Source organism: Takifugu flavidus, chromosome 20 (genome assembly GCF_003711565.1).
Source record: "Takifugu flavidus isolate HTHZ2018 chromosome 20, ASM371156v2, whole genome shotgun sequence".
Lineage (NCBI taxonomy): Eukaryota > Metazoa > Chordata > Actinopteri > Tetraodontiformes > Tetraodontidae > Takifugu > Takifugu flavidus.
This window is the reverse complement of record NC_079539.1, coordinates 5284902-5303274: the sequence shown is the minus strand read 5'-3', so window position 1 is coordinate 5303274 and position 18373 is coordinate 5284902. Positions and strand designations below refer to the sequence as shown.

At 44.7% G+C, this 18373-nt stretch overlaps 1 protein-coding gene across 1 annotated transcript; it reads right to left on the bottom strand.

Moving 5' to 3' along the window:
- Nucleotides 1–250: 250 nt before the first annotated feature.
- On the bottom strand, nucleotides 251–14069 carry sec16a (SEC16 homolog A, endoplasmic reticulum export factor). The gene is made up of 31 exons (XM_057018732.1): nucleotides 13958–14069; nucleotides 9072–12650; nucleotides 8805–8956; nucleotides 8572–8657; nucleotides 8370–8487; nucleotides 8082–8280; nucleotides 7756–7930; nucleotides 7481–7623; nucleotides 7184–7245; nucleotides 6973–7111; nucleotides 6600–6842; nucleotides 6421–6518; nucleotides 6260–6341; nucleotides 6028–6145; nucleotides 5824–5935; nucleotides 5630–5735; nucleotides 5285–5425; nucleotides 5077–5190; nucleotides 4746–4947; nucleotides 4242–4663; nucleotides 4065–4112; nucleotides 3743–3907; nucleotides 3573–3656; nucleotides 3411–3467; nucleotides 3211–3331; nucleotides 2971–3105; nucleotides 2770–2852; nucleotides 2614–2685; nucleotides 2195–2254; nucleotides 1379–1438; nucleotides 251–1288 (listed from the first exon to the last, which is right to left on the bottom strand). Exons 2-31 carry the CDS (start codon nucleotides 12576–12578, stop codon nucleotides 1214–1216), a joined length of 7179 nt encoding a protein of 2392 aa, XP_056874712.1. The 5' UTR covers nucleotides 12579–12650; nucleotides 13958–14069; the 3' UTR covers nucleotides 251–1213.
- Between the last annotated feature and the right edge of the window lie 4304 nt (nucleotides 14070–18373).

Below are 18373 nucleotides of genomic sequence, written 5' to 3'. Positions count from 1 at the left end.
TAAAACAATAACACGCCTCTAAAAGTGCAACAGCCTGCAAAAATAACTTTATTACTATTTTGTTTACATTTTTTTCTATATACCTTTTTACCATTAAGATTTTTACACAATAAATTCTAAACATTTTGAAAAAACAATTATCTGAAACGCAAAATGGACCATTACCAATCCAGCAACTACAAAATTCAGAAACATTTGGGTTAAAAATGTGTTAAAATCAACAGAAGAGTATTCAAAGTACAATCGGGCATCCTTTTTCAGTTTTACGTTTTATTTGTCTGCAGAAGCGGCCAATACAAATAGTAATATGGATCGGCATCATCTGATGGATCAGAAGTCATTTTCAAACCTAATCGGAACAAAAATTAAATGCTCTCCATTCACACAGGCACGCACACACATTAAGCCTACATCTCATAAATACAATCTGATATACAAATATTTGGATAGATTTTCTTTGAGCGACGGTTAAAATGCAGTTTCAGTCCAAATTCCTGCAGTTCTGGAGACCAACTTTTACTTCAGTGACAGGAGGACGAATTTAAGTTGCACGTGGCTGAAACACTCAAATGTTATCGATGAACCAAGAGGACATTTTAATAAATATCTGAGAGGAGCGGCAACTTAACAACGTAGGTATCTGATCCCTGATTTTGGGGCCAGAAGAGCGTTCCTCCTGTGTCACTAAAGCCTCCCTTGTGGAGGATCAGGCTGCAGTCACATGTACCTTTCCTCCCGTCAATCACATACAGCTAATCAAACAGGGAATTTTGGAATTCACACATAAAAGGAGACCTAAAACAGAGCTCGGGACGCTTGTCCTGTTACTGTAAAGGGAAGCTAAACTGCTAACGCTTATTCTTCATCAAATTATGCATTCTCTTACACCATTTGTGCATGAAAGCAGTGTTGGCTATTCGAATACATCTGTAGTAAAATGCATTGTATAGCCACGTGTTATTTGTTGGACTGGATGCAGGAAGTGGGTTTACACATAATTCCGTGCCTGTTAAAAGAGACCAGGGACAATAAACTAAAAATAACAGAGTGGTTAATGACAAACATCATGAAGACTCATCATTCTTTTCTTCTGCGCAAGCAAACCGAAGATTCCTTTAGTCAGAGCAGTTTGTCCATGTGCTTCACTTAGTTCTATTTATAGGATATCACTGAATCCGACAAGTCTTTACAATTTATCTCTGCAAGATGGCCTTTATTTCAACACTGGGTACTGCCGTTGGCCACCCAATCGACCCGAGCGCTGCCCCCCTCCAGGTGCTGCACTTGTCTGAGGAAATGCAGTTTAAAAAAAAACAGTAAGTGGTGGTAAATCAAACAGAGTTCTCTCAAAACAATAAAATGGCCGTAACAGTGTCACCTGTGTAAACTGGGCTGGGTTATAAAAGGTGATGCCTCCAGTTCCCTGGGCAGGTTGACTCTGCAAAAGACAAACACCATTCAACGGTCACCATCCCATCATTTATATGAGACACTGGTCTTCCTGTGCCACACACTGGTGTGAAGTCCATATGTGAGAGAGGTGAAGATGAGGTGGGTGATGGTGAGGCAGCATCTCAAACCACTGCTGGACAGTTTAGTAAACATGCAAGCTACATGATTGGTTACTGAAGCTGTGTCTTTGCACTGGCAACAAGCAGAGATCATCACGCAGCTGTCTCAAACATGATTTACTCTGTTCTAAGACTCACTATCATCTTTTTAAAAAAGCTCTATTGAGAGCAGAGTCATGATAGCTTAATGCTAACACAGTAATCAGCATTTTTGTCCATCCAATCAATGGCAAACTATTTCTTCACCAGTATCAATTTTGTGGGTGACATTAGAGGGAACTGCAGATCAAAATAATTATGTTGAGATTCTCCCTCTGGTCGATATAATGTACACAAATGTGCAAATCCAGCAGTCAGAGTGCATGGCTGTCATGCACTCTGACTGCATCAATGACAGATCAACAGAAGTGCTAATAGCTAAAGATAGATTTTCCAGGTTATGATTTATTTAAATTTGTGGATTTGCCCATTTGAGTCCAGTGAGAAATGCTGGAGACAGCAGGCAGGTGAGCAGGCACACATCTGGAGCTGGGTGGATGGTGAGTGCGAACAATGAGGCGGTGAGCTGGGGCGGGTGGCAGGCGTGGGTGTGAGTGGGCCTTTCATGGCCCTGCCAGAGGTACCTGGTTTAAATGCTGACTCACTTCGCGTGATAAAGAGCTCATTGAGCTAGAACGCGAGAGCTAAAGACAGTAGAAGGGAAATAAAGAATAGAGAACAAAACACACGATGAACCCATATTAACAATCTCCCATGCACTGGATTAGATTTTGTTCCACCAGTTAAAAAAGAAAAAAAAATACACCATTTAAAAACAACATGGAGGTAATTATTCAGATTTTATACTTAACAAGACAGCTTTCAGCATGATTATGGAAAGAATATTTTAGTTGATGCATGCTTCGTGTCCTTTTAAATTCCCTCTAAAATTAGCTTCCATTCACATAAACAAGCAATCTGCAGTGACTGTTAAGGTGCCAAGCGTCATGATTTTAGTAGTAGCATGATGGGGACTACACCAGAGGCTTACAGCTTGTCTTACCTCTCCGGACTGGGAGCCGTCAGGCACTGCAGGAACCTCAGGGGCAGGTGGAAGCAATGTTGGGTTGAACATCTAAACAGAAGAGGGACTAGTTAACACAAACTCCAATATCACCTAAAAGCCACATAGCAGATTTGCTGATATGAAGAGGAGTACCTGTGGAGCACCCATTGCATTTGGTGAATTCTGCTCTGGATTTCCACCTTCACTGCCCTCTAGAGGTTGATGATCATCAGGCGCTACGGCACAAAACGCAACAGAATACAATACAGTCACTCTTCTTTAAAATGGAACCTTATTACTGGTGGAAGTTGAAGGTTTTAGAATAAAGTCACAACTCATATTGTTGGCAGGCACCTGAACTAGGCACAAACAGGTTTGCAGGCATTTGCATTGGTGCCAAAGGAGCAAAGATATCTGCAGGGTTAGGTGCTAATCCAGAGTTAGCAGGTTTGTTTGGATTCAGGACATCCACATATTTATGCCTTGTGCCTGTGGAGAAATGAATAAATGTAAGTGGAAAGAAACAGAACAACTGAGTCTTTCATTTGGAATCAAATCCGATTAAGTGGCTTTACCCATTAAGACTCATCTCACCTGCTTTCCTGGAGAACATGTTGACAGGAGGACCGCTGCTCGATGGTGCTCCAGGTCCCGCAGGTCCAGGCATTTGTGGCATGCTGGGGAAGCCAGAGGGTGGTGGTGGAGGGGGTTTACTCTGTCAGTAAAAGAGAAAACATCAACCGAACTGCCTATTTTGTTCGCTCGGTATAAATCAAATATTTTGCAGCACAGACCTCCTCTTCAGGCTCGTTCTGGTCAACCCATTTCTGCTTCTGCTCATCCCAAACAATCTATCAATCGAAAATGTACAGCCCTTTTAGCACCACAAGATCAGTATTTCTGTAACCAGAAAATGTACAACAGCAAGACTTTCAGATTTAATTACTGTGACTTACAGATTTGTTTTTGTCATCTGGTAAGTGAGCCTCATTCTTCCCCTTCCAGAACAAATTTTTAAACCAGCCGCCGCCACCTCCTCCCTTTAACAAAGCCAAGAAAAATACACAGATCCTGAGGTGAACACAGAAGATGAACTATTTTCAAACGCTGTTGTGTGAATATGAACCTTTTTCGGGGAGTCTCTCTTTGTTTTTTTGGGTTCTTCTTTAGGAGGCTGTTCTGGAATTGAAGGCGGAGGTGGGGAGACCTGCTTGATAGCAGAATTGCTCCTTTCTCTTCCACCAGAGTGAGTGGATGATTCAGACGTGGTGCGTGAGCGACGTCCCGAAACCTGTAGACCAGCATAATTCCTATCAGACAGTCTAGTTTTTTAAACTACCATATGGCATTTTAAAATATTCTATTATTTAATGGATTTATTGGCGAGACTGTGTCTTGTGTACAATGTTGACAGAATAGTTAAATAATAATGCTTAAATACCACTCACCAAATAACCTGAAGATTGTGAAGTAGTCCTCGACCTCCTCCCAGGACCCTGCAGCACCAAGGACAAAGCAAAACTTTAAATTTTATAGGAGGCAAAAACAAATAAATCCAAAGAAATTGATGCAGAACTGCAGCGTTGCTGAATGAATTCTGGATTTTCCGATGACCAAACACTGACCATGTGAGCCATTTGGTCATAGAGGTCCTTCTGCTGTGTGAAGGAGCTTCTGCGTGGGGAGGATATCTCTAAGGGAGTATGGGCCAGCTGATCCACAGAGGGCATATGCCCAGGAGAAGGGGGCATATGCTGGTGGATTGGTGATGTAGAGTGATGCATCTCTGCTGGTGAGTGCGGCACCTGAGGGGGCATGTGTGGTGGGATCTGGCCTGCATGGTAAGACGGAGGGCACGGATGAGATCCTGGATACATCTCTGAATGTTCTGGTTGAGGCTGAAAGGGAGGAGGGGCGAAGCAGTGATCCTGAGATGGGTAGCCTGACATGGGGATGTGTCCTGGTGGACAACTAGGGGGTACAGGGTAGAATTGGGGAACATCAGGCTGAGAAATGGTCATCCCATCTTGGAGGATGGAAGTGGGAGCTGAAAGGAGATAAAAAGATTGGATTTGGTACATATGAATTTAGAATCTGGAGAAGTAGATCAACTGAATCATTTCACATACCAGGAGGCATCAGTTGGACTCCCTGTGGTGGAGGCCCAGGTAGTAATGAACTCATTAATGGATTATCAGGTGTGGGGCCATCAACATCTGTGGGGATGGTGTTTGGTTCAGGTGGGCCTTGCTCATCCAACTCAGAACTGGGGCTGCTGGAGCCAAACTGTGTAGGAGTCGCCCTTTCCTCATTGTACTGAATGACCCCAGTCTAAAAACAGCAGGATAGAGTAAATGAAATGACAACTTCTAAATTTGGAAGATGGAAAAATTATTTCAATACCTGACAGAAAACAAGCATAATACTAAAGCAACTACAATTCCTTCTCTCCCTCCTTACCCTGATTTGTCCATCCAGCTGTCTGAGCTCCATCAGCCATTCAGGCTCATTAAACAACTCCTGCTCTGGTTTCTCCTTCAGTTGTGGATCAAAGAATCTGAGCTTTTCAGACATCTGTTGAAATCAATATTGTTAAATAATCTGAAATGTCAACCTACCTGTGTACAACCTATAACCACATCTGAGAGGCAGATGAGAAAGCGCTTACCTGTATGATTTGGCTGATGAAAAAAGGAGAGTAGTACCCTGGGTGCATGAGGACGGTCCTAGAAACAACTTCACAGTAGTGGAAAGCCTGCGCACTGAGACCTGATTCAGCCAAGCGGCAGGCGTAGATAAACTTGAACACCTAACAACAGACAAAGAGAACCGTGTTCTTCCTCAGTGGTAGGGGAAAAAAGGCCGTCGACCATCTCTGCGGATGAGTTACTTTGATGAAAGGAAGACAGATTTTTCTAAATATAACAAGTGAGGGGATTACAGATCTTTCTAGTTAGTCCATACACAGTACAATGAAAGTTTGGATGTGACAAATGTTGAGAAAAATCCCTACCTGGAAATTTGGTAAAGAGCATGGCTGAGATCCCAGAGACTGAGCATACTCATAGGCCTCAGTCCTCTGGATGGCTTCATTGGTTGCAAATTGGAAGAAGGGCAAGCTGCAGTGAAAATGAAAAGCTGTGGTTGATGCGTGGTCTAAAAGAGCCACCCGTGATCACACAAGCTCTCTCTCTCTCTATTTCTAACCTGTGGTTGGAGCCAATCAGAACCATCTTGGTGCTCTTCTTTGTGAAAACTCCCAGACCAACTTGGGCCATCAAGTAGCAGAAATGTGCAGCATCAAGTAGCCCCTTAGAAGCTGCAACGGAGATGAGCGCATGCAGTCAGAGTGGGACGCCGTGACATATAAACAAAATCCCCTCAGAAGCTTCAGGCGAGATGTATTCATACCCAGAGTGTCCCCCATGGTGGTGATTGTACGGGTATCCAGATCTAGAGTGTGTGTGAGGTTGGACAGCACCATAGCCAGATGAGGGCGCCAGTCACCCCACTTCTCCTCTCCACAGCACTACAAACATAAAATTATTTATTTATATTGTCTAAAATGCAAAAAGGACACTGCTGATGCCACTTTTATAGAGAGGGGACGAGTTTTACAGTTAAGTGAAGACGCAATACATACAGTGGCAGATGCAGGCATCCTCCCCGACATCAGCTGATACACTGTCTGGAGAGGGTCATTGATGGGCAAACTGTTGGCAAATCTACACAAAGACAGATCCATTTAATATTGCAGAAATATATGTGGGTCAAGGAATAAAGATTCACCTTCATCATACTTACCTAGTCATGACACGCGCATGTGTTCTGTTGTCCATTTTACTGGCCAACAACAGGGCGTGGCCCCAAAGTCCTGCTTTCATAGCTGCTTCGAGAGCATCCTTTTTATAAAAATATATCAGTCACCTCAAATTTCATGACATAGTGTTTATTATTATTCAATGAAAGCAAGATTTATTTACTTTCTTTCGTCCAAACAGCAATAGCTCTCGGAAGCGCTCCGTTTCTTTGCCAACGTTCTCTGGGACAGTCATGAAGGTGTCAGACAGGAGGGAAAGTGGACCGGCTCCTGGTTCTTCTTCGGCTCTGGCCAGAGGTTCGTTGTTAAAATCAATCAAATTGGCTTCGTTTGGACTTTTGCCCGGAAGCCAAACGGAACGGTGCTCCTTCAGCAAGAGGTCAGCAATATCCGTGCCCACCACAGTCTTAACAAAGAGAGAATACACATCTCAATGATTCTGTAATAATATTTTGAGCAAAGTTATGTGTATTTTGTGACATATTCATAAAAACGTGCTTCGTGTCATTTACTATCAGATAGCTCTACAATCTTACCCCATTCTGTCTACAAAGCAGCACAATAAAGTCCCACAGCAGTCGGGCAGAGTCCCTGTCCAAAAGATTATTGTCACGTGCGCACTCCAGTGCTTTGTTCTGGGAGAACTTTATGACATCCACCTTATGGGTCTCCTCCCTAATGGACAGGACACAAGATTAGGAACATATTAGCTCTCACATATGCCAGAAACATTTCTTTTACACCTACCTAACAAGAGGACCAGGGAAGGATCGTAATTCTGACTGCTCTGGGGTGTCCTGCAGCATGACCTGCAAATACAGACATGATCTATGTAGCTTTGAGTGTCTACCATTACTGATAAAAAAGAAAACTAGGATCCAAACCGCCAAAAAAAAAATCATATTTGCGCTTTGTTCTATATTCTTGATCATTACACAAGAAAATCAATAATCATCCACAATCCGTGGTTAAAACGGTGTCACTACTACACTACAGGGAAAATGGATAAATAGGAAAAAAAAAAAAAATCAATTGCAAACATACCTCCATGCTGTGGATATCAACAAGGGCAGGCTGCCCAGCTGAAGGGAGATTGGGCAAAACCTGGACCAAATGACCACCGGGTCCAAAACGGGCACAACAGTGGGGCATGGTGAACTTCTCTGGGGTCGCAGGACGAGGAGGCGCTGAAAGGCACACACAAGTCAAACAGTGAGATTAATAACAGAAGTTTACACCCTCTCATCTCAACTGGTTTAAATTCTTCTTGACAAGAATACATTCAATTCTATTGCTACTTCATAATTGCTTCATCTTACGCTGCTCAGGGGCGGTCCAGGTGCTGTCTGCATTGTACTCAGGATAGCCATAGTAGTTCTGGGAAACATCATTCTGGGCTGGGTACTGCCCATAAGAGTAGTCCACAGCCAGTGTCGATGACGTGGTGTCATAGACCGCGGACACCAAATCAGGCTGGCTCCTATATACCTGGCTCTGAAACGGGAGGAAACAACCAGAAATAATAACTTATAAAAAATATATTAAAATAAAATACTAAGATTAACAGCTTTGAGAGCAAAGTAAAAATAAAATTGTGACTATAACTACTCGTAACATGTTATAGCAATAAATTATGGACGTGTACCTGCTGCGATCGGGAGCTAAAGCTACTCCTTCTGCTGTGTTGGCTGTGAGAGCTGTGCACACTGTGTGCCGACTGCTCACTGTGAACACTGCGGCGGTCAAAATCATCGTTATAAATGTCTCCACGGCGCCGGTAGTCATCATCAAAACTGCTGTCGTAACCAGGATAATATTGCCATTGATCATCATAGCCTTCTTTCCTGCAAGGACATTTGAAAGTACATGCATATGGAACAGTATTCTTTAGCTATCGTTTGTAACGTGGGATGGAAAAATTTTCTTTGCTTACCTGGGAGGGTACATTTGATGATTATAGTAGTCTCTTGCCCTGTAAGCATCATCATACGACCAATACGCCTGATCATAGTAACCCCTGTGCCGTGGGTCATACTGTCCATAATTGTATCCTACCCACAGAAAATAAGAGACAGAACTTCAGTTAACTGTGGGTCATGTAAAACAAGAAATAACTGCTGTTCACTGGCTCATACCTGCATAGTCATAGTGCTTATAATCTGCATAATAATCATTATAAGCAGTACGTTTTGCTCTGTTGTAATCATCTTGATAGCCTTGTCTGTAAAAGAGAAAAAATTATAAAATGGTCAGGCCCAAGATACAATCTATAAGGGTGACGGGGGCCTTTCTTTTAAACATTTTATATCAGATGCCAGGTAGCACACGTAAAATTGCATGAAATTGTACATCTTCAAATGATTCTAACCTTGAAGACGGCCTGTCAGAGTACTGACTGGTTCTAGAACTGGGTCTCTCTGGCTGAGGCTCTCTGTATTGATAGTTCTGATCACGATAGGCTGCGGGATGCCCTTCATATCTCCCGTACCATCCATCTGCTCTGCTCCTGTATTGCCCATCCTGAGAAATAAACACAATAGAGAATACATCATCCATTAAGCAGACGATCGAGCACATTTTTTGAATGCATTTTACTTCATCTTTTTCAAAAAGGTAGAAAAAACACTTGAAATACCTGATAATACTGCTGTGCTCTCAAATCCACAGGCGGTGGAGGATACTGACCAGAAGGGTAAGATGCTCTGCTATCCAGATACTCTCCATAATAGTAACCCCCATACGGTTGCCCGTGGGATGGATGAGGAGGGCCATAACCGTGCTGACTGCCTGCAGAGGAAGGTGGTCGAGGAGGCTCTGCAGGACCTGACTGGGAACCTCCTGAAGATACTGGTCCTCGAGGAGCAGCAGGATGTACATCAGCAGTAGGAGCAGCACTCCCTGTGGCAGGCCCAGGAGTTGCAGCAGGCCTAGGAGGAACAATGCTACCTGGAGGAGGCCCAGGAGGAGCAGCAGCCCCTATGGCAGGCTCAGGAGGAGCAGTAATAGCTGGATGAGGCCCAAGAGGAGCAGCGTTCCCTGGTCCAGGCCAAAAAGGAGCAGCATTCCCTGTGGCAGGCCCAGGAGGAGCAGCAGTCCCAGGAGGAACAGTACTCCCCAGAGGAGGCCCAGGAGGAGCTGAAATACCTGGAGCAGGCATAGGTGCTGGAGCTGGATATTGGACCTGGGGGGGTTGTAATCCACTCACTGCAACAGGAGGAAAAGTATTTTCTCCCTGCAATGCACTCGGTTCTGGAGCTGTTGGTGGTTCAGCTTGCGGCTGGGTACCTCCAGCTGCTTGGGAGCCTGATATTGTCTGTGGGGTAGATGATGTAGATGTGGTGTGGGCAGAGAGATTCTCTGCCACTTTTATCCCCTGCTGAGCATCTTTGGTGACCTGCAGGTAAAATCCATTAGTAGACTGCGGAGATTCATGTAGAGAGGGAGGAGGGCCAGGTGCTTGGATTTGAGGTTGTGATTGGTGCATTGAAAAATCAAGCAGTTCGTAATTTGATCGCTGGTTGTGATTGGAGAGAGGCGCAGTCAAAAGAGAAGCCGCTGAATTAAGTTGGAGAGAAGAGTGACTGTCACCCCCTAATGAAAGAGGAGGGTGGGTTGTCTGAGGCTGTGGCAGAGCTGTGAGGTCTGACTTTGCTTCCATGCCGTTACGAGTCAGATTAAGTGGACCCTGCTTAGAAGTTACAGAGCTAACGCCGATTGGTCCTGCTACAAACAGTGGATTCTGGCTAGAGGTTACCAAAGCTGACTGAGATGTACTTGCAGCCTGTCCTTGAGTTCTCACAGGTGGAGTAGATTCCCTCTTGCTAATCTGAGCAGCTGTTGGAGGTGATGTATTGGAAGGAATTACACTATAAGTGGACACGGGTGGGGCAATTAAAACAGGTTGCTGAAGTGATTCAGATACAAGCAGAGAAGCATACCCCAGATTGCCTTGAGTGTCGTTCAGATCAGCCTCACTCACCTTAGGTGGATTTTCTAAGTTCTCTAAATGTTGCTGTGACATTTGCTGGGCTCTCTGCAAGGGCTGGAGGTCCAAAGGACCGTCCTCTGGAGGTTGGATGACATCTGTGCTGGGCTCTCGTAATGGGGCAAGAATGGTGGGAGCAGCAGGAGCGAGGACGATGTTTGTGCTCAAACTAGCAGGATCGTTTTGAGCCCACAGAGTAGTGGCAGGGCTCTCGCATGGCCGACTGGCCCCAAATGCACGTGATGAAGGTCTAGAGTGGGAATGGACTACAGGGTTTGTCGAAAGCGACACAGTGCCGCTAGCAACAGGCAGAGAATGTCCTGAGCCATAAATATTTTCCATATTATCTGGTGGCTGCTCCAGGTTTCCAGGAGCAGAATCTACCCCCCCTTCTGCTTCCATTTTGGCCTTATCTACTTCAGGCGGGCGCACGCCGACACCATGTGAGCGCACAGGTTCAAACGAGCTGTTGGCACTGGCTTGAAAGTTACCTGTTGGCTTTGGAGGGCTAGGTGTAGAAGGCCACATTTGCTCCAAGGAGCTCTGCTGAGAGCAACTTACTCCGGCTGGAGACGTATCAATCTGCTCAAAATAACGCCCAGATGCAGGAGACACAGTAGCTTCATCAGAGAGACGTGGACTTTCCTGCTGAATGAAAGTACCTGCTACTCCCTGGTGGCGGCGAGTGGCAGTTCCACTTCCGTGGCTAATATTGCTATAGTTGGATGACACACTAGCAGATCGCATTGGTCTGGAGACAGAATCTGGGGTCTCCAGGTTAGGCCCCGTCTCAAACTGCTCCACTGATGTGGCAGCAGGAGTGCAGTGGGTTTCACTGGGTAACACTTCTTGGTTGGGGACGTACTCCAGATTTTCTGCATGACGATCCTGTGTATCGCTGGGTTTCTGAGTGGATCCTTGTGAGGCATAATTACCATCATTCATGTACTGTGGGTGTGAATGTTCTAGTGGAGGAGGTGGCTGGTCATCTCCCTGGCTGCAAATTGGTTGTTGGTGAACGTGATGGGGAACTGATCCAGAACCACCGTTAACTTGACTCCTCTCTCCAGCCAGTGTTTCTTCATTTTCCACATCATCTTTGAAAAACATTGAGAGTGCACTAGCCTCATGGGGATACGGCCCCAGCGAAGGGCCTGAGGCAATATCCGGCCCCAGGTTGGACATGTGCTGAGCTGCACCAATGTCCGGCTGAGGAGGAGCCGTGCTTTTTCCCATTTGATGGTAGCCTGAGTCTGATGGAGGTTGGTTGAACCATGGTTCCTGGGGGGCAGAGCTCTGACTGAAGTAGCCCTGGGCTTGAAAAGGTGGATTATGATGATGAGGATGATGAGGATGTGGTGTATTAGGATCAGGCCATTGGGTATTCAAGGTGTTTGCAGGATTCTGGAGAGGAATGGGGCCCTGGATGTGTGGATGTCCAGGCTGCACTGAAGGAGCGAGAGCGCCGTGATGGGCAACTTGGTTGTTGGCAGGGAACATTTGATTTTGTGGGGGTAAATCAAAAGGCGGAGGGTCATTCGTAGGCTGGAAATAGTTCTGAACTGATGGTGGACGACTTCCGTGATCAGGAGTCCACTGAGAAGAGGGGTACGGGGGAACCATTGGCTGGAAAGGCAGAGGCTGAGAAGGTCGTTCTTGAAATTCATGGTTAAATGCCGTCTGAGATGGTATGGGTCCTGAGGCTGCCTGTGGTGGCTCGGAGGGTGCGGGTGGTATCTGGTCTCTTGAATTGAAATAACTCTGTTCAGCCCCTGTGGGAGGGTCTGGGTGAACGGGCAAAGATGCTGCACCTTGCGGATTAAACAGGGTCATGCCTGGAAGAGATGATGATGCAGAGCCAGGGAGAGCCGATGGGGGGCTGAGTGGTTGCAAAGGCAACCCTGTGTGAGCCTGGGACTGTGCGTTATTAGGCAGGGCTTGCAAAGGCGTGCTGCTGGGTATTGTTGGACCACCTGCAGGCATGGGAGGGGGTGCTCTAACAAAGGCAAAAGGGTCTGTCATTGGGTGGGTCACTGGTGGCATCGTGGGTTGAGCTGCTGCAGGATGCTTTGGAGGTCTAGTCCTCCTAAACATATTGGGACCAGAGGGAGGAGGGCCAGAGCCCCCTGGAGGTGTGTTTCGGGGAGGGGGCTGCATGGCTGCAGTGAAAGCAGGTCTGAAAACCAATTCCCACTTGTAGATTTCACTGAAGTCTTAAGTCAGACTATGCTGAAAGAAAAGTAAAGGGGGAGAGGTGAACAAAAAGCTACACGTGTGTCTGATGATGTTCACCACACCTTTATTTGTGGACTGGTCTGTGATCCTAGTACAACGTGGCAATATCTACATGACAAATGTAGCAAGCCCTTGCAAGTATGAAAAAGATGGAAAATAAACATTGTTGAAATACTAATCCAAATTAAGGAGAAACATAAATTATTTTCCATTAACAGCTGCATTATACTCTCAGTGGCAATTATATAAGCAGTAGAATTGCAAGGTTGATGTACATATAGTGATGAACAAAGCCCCTGGCTCATCACGGAAGACCTTTGGATGACCAAGGGTCAAACTCCCTCCAGAATCTACAGAACCAAACTTTAAAAAGCGCTTCCTTCCATTATCAATATTTCCTGCAAGTTTCAGTTCATTTGCTGGCAAAAAGACAAACAACACTTTCACAACCTCTATTTACATTTTTATGATTAAGCTCGTATGTGTCCAATTATAAACTATTGACAACTAGAGCAATAGAGTGGGGAGTTAGTTATTTATTGCCATTCTGATACATAACTTACTTTGCTTTTTTGTTCCCTGTTATTAAGTTATGCAGAAAGCACAGATAAATACATGGGAAGTGCTGTAAAGCTAACGCGAAACGTCACTTAACGTTTGAATTATTGGTAAACTGTCGGTATCAGAAAGTTGCATTAGGCAAGCGGCCAATTATTGTTCATTCCAACCAACGTGAAACCGGACCTTTTAAGCGCCCCTGGTTCTAAATACGTTAGAAACCACTGCGATCCCGCATGCTAATGTTAGCGTTGACGACGTTCTAATAGGAAGCATATCCACAAAGTTAACACGCTAAAAGCTATGCTAAACATTAAAGGCCACCTGGCTGCGTCGCGACAGGTTAATGCTACACATGAAAAAGAGGAAATGTCCAGTGTTCGCTAACGGTAACGCTAAGTTATAACGTCCTAAACGCCATACTCAGCAAAACACTAATAGCTGAAGTTAGCCGGTTCGGCTTGAAATCACGGCTTACGAAGACCGCAAATAAAGGCCAGATGTATCTTGTGTTCGTGTTCAGCACGGACAAGCGGGCAGTTACATGTCACCGGCTGCTCGTCGAGAATAATTTAAAGGTTCCCTGGCTGGGTCCGGTCTGCTAGCGTTAGCACTGGTGTTAGCATTACTGGGTTATTTAGCGTACACTCACTACAGGAGCAACAGTTACACGCCTAATGAAAACATGACCAAAAGGCATTCACGACAAAACATTGTCAACAAAAGCATATATTCACGCTTACCCGATGTAGGAAATGATTACAAATAGAAGGAAACGCTTACAAATATGCAGGACACTGAGTCTGACACACCGCCACCATCTTCAATGAACACATCCTACTAGGCTACGTGTACAAGCAGCGTCACGGGCCAAACAAAAATCACGTCATTAGGGGCGGGGCTTGTCAAAGGTCACATCTATCTATCTATCTATCTATCTATCTATCTATCTATCTATCTATCTATCTATCTATCTATCTATCTATCTATCTATCTGTCTGTCATTTACAGTATTTTACAGAAAAATCTACATTTTAGATGTACATCTTTCTAAACATTGATAAACTGCTAACCATTGGCGAGTATAAGGCATGTGATATTTGTAAAACTAATAGCTGTCCAATATGCATAAGAATACAAAACTTTACATTATATACAAATTTTGCGAATATTTTATTTGCGATTAAAATAATGATATAATAAAATCAATTTTGAGTGGAACACATTGTTAAGATTGCTTGTGGTCACTGGAGGGCGCTATTGAGTTACCTACGTAGCCTATGTAACTAGGTAGCCTACATACTTAACCAGCTCATACATCAGTCTTCATCTTGAAATAGCTCACTGGATATGGTTTCTTGAAGAGGCTCCATCAGTTCTTCAGAACTCTCGGATGAGAGGGTTAACATCGTCAAGAAACCCCAGGGAAGGCCAACTGACCTATTTCAAGCCGAAGGGAAGAGTTCTTTACTGATTGGAGACTTTTGTGTTGTTAAGCAGTGCATCTGTAAAAATCCTTTGGTCTGATATAAATAGGAAATGAAACTATGTAGGTACATATGTCCTCCTGGTTACAATGTGTCAAACATAATAACAAAAAGACACTGATGCAGAATAAGAGTACGGATTAAGTCCGACACACACACATGCACACACAAACATACGCACACACACGTACTACTGCTCAGACTTGTTAACCGAAACCTCCCCGCCCAACTTCCCGACGATGTTGGGCCAGCGGACAGGTTAGAACAAACATTTTCCGATTATGCTTGAAAGGTTGGTTTGGTTTTGGATTTTTTTTTTTTTGGCTTATTTTTCACAAATAGCTTTATTTATAACTTCATTGGTGTGCCATACTGCACGATGGCTGCAACTCCTGAACAGTTAACAGGAAGGATTCCGTCATTGATATTGAACCTATAAAACAAGAAATGTGGTCAAATAGGATAAAATAACCATAGTCCGTTGGAATTTCTCAATGAAAAGCAGCATCTGTTTCCCACGGTGATGCTGCAGGTCTCTCTGTCACGCTACCTTTCATGTAAGGTCAAACAGTGATATCTGTGGCCTTCGCCGTGTGCTTCCTGTGGGCACATTGTGGATGCACCGCCATGTTTGTCCTTAGAGACACCACCTACCCCGTCATTAAAGCAATGTTTACAGGAAAGCCTGGTGAGTGGTTCATGTTTGGTTAACCGCTGTCTAAACGCCCGATAAGCGCCTGAATACACCCCAGCTCTGCGGTCTGCTAATAGCACAGGGTCAGCACACAAGAACCCCCAGAGTGAGTTCATTTTTGCAAGGGTGCATATGATTGTAATCACAGGAGTTTGGCAGATGTTTGATGGAGCTGATAGCAGTTAGGAGATTATTTGAGCACACAGACCCAGTCCTTCCGTGCACACTCGTGGTGTTTCCACTATCTTCTCCACCTCTCCTCCCAACAGTCGTGGTTAATAGAGTGATACAGGGCAGGTGTGAGCCTGACTGCAAACACCACATGATGCAAAGATTAGGCCGATCTGTCATCAGAGCATCGCTCATACTTCATCTATAGTCAAATCCTCATGTGTGCTTACTGAACTACACGTTCCACTGGGAAATTACTCTAGATTGCATTTTTATGCATTAATTTACAATTTGCAGCTGTATGCTGCACGGACACGAGTCCTGTTATTGTTGATTTTGGGTTTAGAAAATTGAATTGCATGTTCATATTTATTTATTTAGATTCGTATTTACTAAAAATGAAAAACACTAATATATAAATGTTAACCTTGAATTCAACTTTTTAAATCTAATTTGCATAGTGGAAATAAAATCAAATAATAGAAGAGCCTTAATTAAATTATTGTATCAGGCCTGTATCACATTCAACCATCTGTGAGGAGGGGATGAAATTATGGGGATAATATTGTTTTCTTGGTGGAAGATATGGGAAGTAATGTTTTCCTGAGTGAAGGATGGATTGTTTTACAAGCATTCGAAGGAGAGGATTAAGGTAGGAGAGACAGAAGATGTCCCATCTGCTTCTGCCACTCCCTCGCCGGTCCCAGAGCATGGGAACATCATTAACTCCATTGGCTGAGGCAGGTTTTCCAGCATGCTCCTCGTTTATCAATTTAAAAGGGGAAATAGGTCATAATTGGGTGTGAATACACTGTAAAGGGGAACCAACACCAAGCTCAGACCATCGTCATTATGCAGCTGACAGTAAAAAATAACTCTGCATGCTTCTCGGCTTTGGGTAGGAAAATAAGAGCATCTGTCAGTGTGTTCTGGTTCTGTAAATACACCGAATAAAAGTATCTCCTGTCTTCAGGCTTGTGGCTGGCACAGGGCTCTGTTTGCCAAAGAGGGTTTTGAATTTCTCTCACTATCTTTCGCCGTGCTGGCCCCCCATAATGGTGACCGCCGCACTTTAATAAGCCATTTCACAGGGGTCAACTCCCCTTTCTCCACGGCGTCAGCTGTGTCGCCCCATTCACCTTCTTCACCCACTCCTCACCCTGGCTCCCCCACTGGCATGTGTCCAGCCCGACGCTGTTTACTGGACTGAGCATTTAGAGGGGTTAGCGTTTCACCATGGCAGCTGTTGGCACCGTGTGCCTCCCCCCTCGAGCGGCTGGCCGACGGCATGCAGGCCACTGCTTCACACACCCCGGAGCACCCCCCTGAGGACCCATCCCTCCATCTCCCCCTCTACACTTGGCCTTGGTTTGAAACAGTAGCCTCGGCCATATATCAGATACCCATTTAATGCGAAGACAGAAGATCTGGCTTGGATTGAAAGTTTGTGGATGACATCTATGTCAGCGGTGATCAGCCTGACCTGACAGCTACTTTCACTTACTAGCTGCCTTCCGGATCCTATCACTGCGTTTTCCACCTTAACTATCATTTTTGAATGATCAGAAAACACAACTGAACATGTGGAAAAACAAAATAAACTGATAAGCTCCTATGTAACAACTATATTATTGCAAATTAAATTCACTGTTACCCTATTACACTAACTGACCAGCGATCGTAGTCACAAGGACGCCATTTTTGAGTGTGGAGGGGACAGAATGTGGCTTACCTCTGCTACTTTAAAGTCATGACTCACCAATTAACTAATAAGCCACTCAGCATTTTCTGGAGGACTTGTCACCTGCTGCACGGACACAAGGTGACACATGAGAGCGACACCAGCACTGCCTTAAAATATAACCCCTTCCCCCCTGGAAACCATACACACGGGTTCCTAATGTATTGGTGCAGGGAGCATAGCGCCGTGTGTATACTTCACGGCAGATGGTTGCGTTTTTAGAGAGTGATGGGAGGTTCCGAATGTTGGTAATCTCATCCCACCTGCCCTGGAGAATCTGGTGAGTCTTGGGAGAGTGTTTTAGAGAAGCAAGGTCAGGGTGGCAGTTGTCAAACTGCCATCCATACCATTTGGATGGAAAGTGATACCGCTGACAGCTGATGCTGCTTCTGTCACTCTCAGGGTTAATTTGGAGTGTCTTAACATTCACTTCACTCTGAACCGATCTGTAACAAATATGGAACTGGAGGGGGTTAATGGAGCGGATCCCAGCATCTGCTTGGATACATACGTCCAGATTTCACTCAACGACAACAGATTTGTTGGATTCCCCTGTAACAGCAGACTCTTGGGACGTTCCTAACACTTTCATTCGTATACATACACGATTCCTTTCACACATGCCGCCCAACCCACCATTGATCAGATCAAGATAAAAACCTTCCCGGACTACGAGGTGGATTAACAGTAACATCCATAAAATAAACAGCAGTGATGAGTTCCACACACGTGTGAGCGGACGATGCAACAGCCAACAATCTGTTGCTGCTTGCATTATTAAGATACTGAGCACAAGCTTTTAGCTTTAACTGTGTAGTTTGGTCATTTGTGTTGGCAGAAAAACAAGTCTTTTTCTTTTACTAAAACACATTAAGGGATTATTCAGCCTTCAAACGACCGTCTGAACTTTTCAACGCTTCTAATACAAACAGACTCATAGACAAAGATAACATGTGGTCCATCTTCTGGGAGAGGGGGGGATTAATTGAGGTGTGATAGTAATGACAGCATGGGAGTGGGGGGTGTCTGGGTGGTGGATCTTCTGAAGACTTCTCTTGTTTGCGTC

What these genes read in the sequence shown, in the direction of transcription:
- sec16a (XM_057018732.1), bottom strand. Translation starts at nt 12,578, where the DNA reads ATGCAGCCCCCTCCCCGAAACACACCTCCAGGGGGCTCTGGCCCTCCT. An exon ending in AGTCCAACTGATGCCTCCTG is followed by an intron (nt 4,664 to 4,745) that starts GTATGTGAAATG and finishes ATCTCCTTTCAG; the next exon opens with CTCCCACTTCCATCCTCCAA. An exon ending in ATGCAATGGGTGCTCCACAG is followed by an intron (nt 2,686 to 2,769) that starts GTACTCCTCTTC and finishes TCTTCTGTTTAG; the next exon opens with ATGTTCAACCCAACATTGCT.